General features: G+C 34.6%; 1 protein-coding gene across 6 annotated transcripts in view; it reads left to right on the plus strand.

Annotated features, from left to right (window-relative positions):
* The window catches only part of CCPG1 (cell cycle progression 1), a 42,068-nt gene that overhangs the window by 35,211 nt on the left and 1,198 nt on the right, over nt 1-5,659 (plus strand). For all 6 annotated transcript variants that reach the window (XM_055537890.1, XM_055537893.1, XM_055537892.1 and 3 more), the window contains one exon: nt 1,709-3,114. In XM_055537890.1, coding sequence (XP_055393865.1) covers nt 1,709-3,114 — 1,406 coding nt within the window. The remainder of the gene's footprint in view (nt 1-1,708; nt 3,115-5,659) is intronic.

Consider the following 5,659-nt stretch of genomic DNA (forward strand, 5'->3'; position numbering starts at 1 on the left):
ATTATTGAAGTAAGTTGATTTGCACTATTAGTATCAAGTGTACAGCATAGTTATTCCGTATTTTTTACAGATTATATTCCATTAAAAGTTATTATAACATAGTGGCTATAATTCCCTGTTCTATACAATATATCCTTTATACAGAGCAGTAGTTTGTACCTGTTAATCCTATACCATAATGTGCCCCGCCCTTCTCTTTCCTCACTGGTAACCACTAATTTGTTTTCTATATCTGTGTTTCTGTTTTGCTTTTATATTTGTTTGTATTATTTTTTAGATTCCCCATATAAGTGATACCATACAGTATTTGTCCTTCTCTGACTTACTGCACTTAGCATAGTATTCTCCAGAGTCCACTTCTGTTGGATAAATGAAACGTGTTTTCTCTCACACAGGGAGAGCAGATGAAATGACTGTAAGGAAATTTTGATTTTTAATTTGTTATTTGAAGATTAATGAGCCAGACAGTGAAATATCCATCTCAGATAGTTAATTTTTAAGTGGAAAATCTTGTCATTAAAAGGACTTTTTTTTTTGTCTCTGTCAGATATTTTTATGGTCTGACTGAAATGGATTAGTCATGGGACTTCCCTGGAAGCCCAGTGGTTAAGACTTCACACTTCCAATGCAGGGGGCACAAGTTTGATCCCTGTTCTGGGAATTAAGATCCTATATGCCACATGGCATGGCCAAAAAAAGAAAGTCTTGGCAATTTCCTTGTGGTCCAGGAGTTAGAACTCAGTGCTTTCACAGCTGTGCACGTGGGTCAAAAAGTGAAAAACAAAACAATGAAGGTTTGTTTTTTTTTTTTTTTTTTAAAGAGGGAACAGTCATAATGTTTGTAGTCAATTTTAAACAAAGTTGAAATATCATTTTGCTGATTTATAAGAGATTTTAACTGACTAGATAGTGTTATAACCATTAATCTGTTTAAGCATAACCATTAATTTGTTTAATTTCTTGCTATTTTGATAAAAGTTTGTTACTAATACATGTATTGACAGAAAAATCAGGCCCTTCAAGGCTACCCAGCACTGCAGCAAAAGTTCTATAAACTTGATTGGACATAATTTCTCTCTCAGAAATGGTGCTGACTTCAGAGTTATATTGCTAATATGGTCAGTCTCTTCAGAAACATTGAAATTGGAGAAATTAGTTGTAAGTGTTACCAAGATTTAGTCTGTTCTCTGAACTGTGGGAGAACTTATATGACTTACCTGAACTAAGGTGTTCATTTGCGTAGGACCAAGATCTTTCAAATAATACCAAGATTATTGAAATTTTTTTCCTTCAGAGAGTGCCATGAGTATATAATGGACTTTTGAAGCCTAAAGTCATCTCTCTAACTATAATTTTACTTTTTATAAGATAATCTCCATCACTCAAGGATCAGAGAACCTTTAGTCCTGCCTAAATTCTCTCTAGGAGCCTTCCCAGTACAGATTGTGGAGTCCTGTAGTTAAAAGGTAGAAGGCAGTCTTCTTCCAGCATGCTTTGTTTTTATTTTCATGTAGCTCTTTGCTGTGCATTTTCTTGCATATGAACTTTTTATTTTCCAATTTTCATGTATTTAAAATACTACATAAAGGATAGTCTCTGTGGAAATAGACACTAAACATTTATGGAGTATTTGTTATACCATTAAGATTTAAATTCATCTTTGATATTTTACTTGATATTTTTCTTTCTTATCTTTCAAAAAATTTAGTCATTGAAGGAAAACCTTGCAAGGTGTTGGACCCATACTGAAGCAGAGAAGATGTCCTTTGAAACTCAGAAAAAGAACCTTGATACAGAAAATCAGTATCTAAGAACATCTCTGGAGAAGGAAGAAAAAGCTTTGTCTTCATTACAGGAAGAGTTAAGGAAATTAAGAGAACAGATTAGGATATTAGAAGATAAAGGGACAAGCGCTGAATTAGTTACAGAAAATCAGAAACTTAAGCAGCATTTGGAAGAAGAAAAGCTGAAAACACACAGTTTCCTTAATCAAAGGGAGACTCTGTTGGCAGAAGCAAAGATGCTCAGGAAAGAACTGGAAAGAGAACGACTAATAACCATAGCTTTAAGGGTAGAACTCCAACAGCTAAGCTCCAGTCACTCATATGGCAACTCAGACTCGCCCCGTGTAGTGACTGAGAAAAAGGAAATAGAAATGTTACGGGAAAGACTGACTGAGCTGGAGCGCAAGCTAACCTTTGAGCAACAGCGTTCTGATTTGTGGGAAAGACTGTATGTTGAAGCAAAAGATCAAAATGAGAAACAAGAAACTGATGGAAAAAAGAAAGGGAACAGAGGAAACCACAGAGCTAAAAATAAATCAAAGGAAACATTTTTGGGTTCTGTTAAGGAAACATTTGATGCAATGAAGAATTCTACTAAGGAGTTTGTGAGGCATCATAAAGAAAAAATTAAACAGGCTAAAGAAGCTGTAAAAGAAAATCTGAAAAAATTCTCAGATTCAGTTAAATCCACTTTCAGGCATTTCAAAGATACCACCAAGAATATCTTTGATGAAAAAGGCAATAAAAGATTTGGCGCTACAAAAGAAACCGCAGCTAAAAAACCGACAACATTTAGTGAATATTTCCATCCACAGTATAAGGCACGTACACAAAACCAGAATAGTAGAGGCCCTACTATGCAGAGAGAGGGAAGGAAAGAAAAGCCTCATTTTGAAGAATTTGGAAAAAATACAAATTCACAGAAATGCAGTGCTGAGCGTGACTGTGGTGGAAATTATAATTCTTTCAGAAAGGCTTGTTCTGGTGTATTTGAATGTGCTCAACAGGAATCTATTAACCTTTTTAATGTTAAAATGTTGAATCCTGTAAGGATAGATGAATTTAGACAGTTAATTGAAGGGTATTTATTAGAAAAACTGGATAGTTTTCATCATTGGAAAGAACTTGATCACTTCATCAATAAGTTTTTCCTAAATGGTGTCTTTATACATGATCAGAAGCTCTTCACTGACTTTGTTAATGATGTTAAAGATTATCTTAAAGACATGAAAGAATATCAAGTAGATAATGATGGCGTATTTGAGAAGTTGGATGGATATATATATAGACACTTCTTTGGTCACACCTTTTCCCCTCCATATGGACCCAGGTCGGTTTACATAGCACCATGTTATTATAATAGTTTTTAACATTTGTAGATTGAATAGCATTTTTATAATTTGATAAGTTTTTTAGAATGCTACTACAGTTGACCCTTAAACAACATGGGGGGTTAGTCTGCATATGACCTATGGTCAGCCCTCTGTATCAGCATTTCTGCATCTGAGGATTCAACCAGCCACAGACCATGTAGTACTGAAGTATTTACTATTGAAAGATATCCAGGTATAAATAGACCCAAGCAGTGCAAACCCACATTGTTCAAGGGTCAGCTGTATTTGTTGTAAAAGTACTTTTTGTAAACAAAAGTACTATTTGTAAAAGTATTTTATTGCCTTGGAATTTAGGATAAATTGAAAGATTAAATTTTAAGTTAAAATCTATTACAAACTGAAAATTTCATAAAATCAGTTTGACTTGAGCAAATGGTTTAATTTCTACCTTAAAAAATCTGAGGATATAAAATTCTATTTTAGCCTATTTCATTTTTTTCATTATACTTTATATGAAAAGATAATCACCTTAAGTTATTTCCTTAATCTTTTATTTACTCACTCACTCTGGGAAGCTAGGAGTGAAAAATACAAATTTCACTTTGAAATCAGAGTAACAATTCAAGTGTCCCACTTGCTTTGTCTATTCTACTTACCAACTAAATTATGATATTTAATACATTTATTATAGAATTATTATTGGTAAAGGTAGAGGCATGATCAAGGCGGTAAACTTTGCAAGCCACAAGTTCTCATGTGTGTGCTTTATATATAACCTTTAAAAATAACACTGTATTATCCATTGCTTACCAGCTTTCTCTTGTGTAACACGAAACTCTCCTAATCTTTGAATGTTAGCTTTATTTTTTAACCTTTGAGATAGTTTTCTCTATATAGCTTTTTGAATAAATGAAATGTGTCAATAAAATAATGAGACTGATTTTGGTGTCTTTAGTCATTAAGTACATATCTAGAGCAAAGTACTGTGAGGCTGTCCTGAGGAAAGAAATGAAAAATTCTTGCTGTCAAGGAGCTCAGAAGCTTTTGGAGAATTAGGTCAATACAAGAAATGCAGTGGAGATGTGGAGGCATATTATATGCTGGCCTCAGTCAGCAGATGTTTGGGAAGGCTTCATAATAAGATGGCCTTTGAGCTGAACTTCTTTTTAACTGGTTTTTGAAGAAGTAGTAAAAACTTGCCTGCAGCAGATGGAGTACATTCCACTCAAAGGGAACTTCATTTGCACTGATTTGGAGATGTGAAAACATGCTATGTTAAGGAGACAAGGTAGAGCTGGGGTGTGAACAGAAGACAAGATTCAGATCATGAAGAACTTTTATGCTGGAGGACTTGTTTTATTGCATTTTGGGTCACTGTCAGCAGCCTGAAGGGTTTATTGGAGAGTGAAGCTAGATGCTGAAAAGTGGTTTTTGAAATGATACAGACATGAGCTGATGAGTATCTGAACTAGGGCAGTAGCAGGAATAGAAAGGAGGGGACAGATTTGAATGGTATATAGTAAGTAAAATTGGTGCTATTTCTTATGAAATAGAAGTAGAAAGTAACAATGCCTTTTGAGATTTCTGGGTTGGGTCACTAGTTATATAGTTACATATATATGTCTATAGTTACAGGTGTGTGTATATATATATATAACTGTCTAGTTATATATAGACATTAGCTACACTAAGGAATACCAGGGCTTGGGTAAGGGGAATTGAAAATGAGAATTGTGGTTGGTATTTATTGACATATAAGTAGGGAGAATTTGTTGGCCATTGGTTATGTGACTCTGTCTCTAGCCCAGACTCTGTATATGTAGATAGTCTAGGCTGGAGGTGTTTATCAGACTCCTGAAGAACACCAACATCTAAGGGGTTGTAGAGAAAGAAGGCTGAGAATGAATGATGGGCAGAGAGTGGCATTGTGAAAATCGAAAATCATCTTAAGTAAAAGGAATAATGTTACATGCTGCCCCCCCCCCCCAAAAAAAGAATGGATGTCTTGGTTGGGAATTGGATGGCCATGGAGTGTTTTGTTGAAGTAGTGACAAAGGTGTGATTATGGAGATCAAGAACTACATGTAGATATTGTTTATAAGCCTTAGCTGTTAGAGCATGCATGCGCATGCAGAAAAAAGAGAGGGAGGGAGGGAGGGAGGAACTCTGTTGGAACTGTGTATCTATCCCTGCTGAGGGAGGAAGCCACTTGGGGAGGGGGAATTAATTTTAATAGGAAAGGAGAAAAAATAATGGAAACACATCTCATTATTTTATTGTCACATTTCTATTTATCTTTTGAGTGTTTCCCCTGTTTGCCAGCACAGTTATGTTTGTCCATTTTTTCTTTCTGTAGGATAAAAGTATAAACTCACTGAAATCTTTTTCATATGGTTATACTAGGATTATATACTTCAGATTCATTTACTATCCTTTTTCAGTGTTCAGATAATAGATTAATGGAGAAAAAACATTAAAATTGTTTCCTGTTTAAATAAATTTAACTCTAACCTGGATGAAAAATGTGTTTACTGCTTTCAG

Source organism: Bubalus kerabau, chromosome 10, assembly GCF_029407905.1.
Source record: "Bubalus kerabau isolate K-KA32 ecotype Philippines breed swamp buffalo chromosome 10, PCC_UOA_SB_1v2, whole genome shotgun sequence".
Lineage (NCBI taxonomy): Eukaryota > Metazoa > Chordata > Mammalia > Artiodactyla > Bovidae > Bubalus > Bubalus kerabau.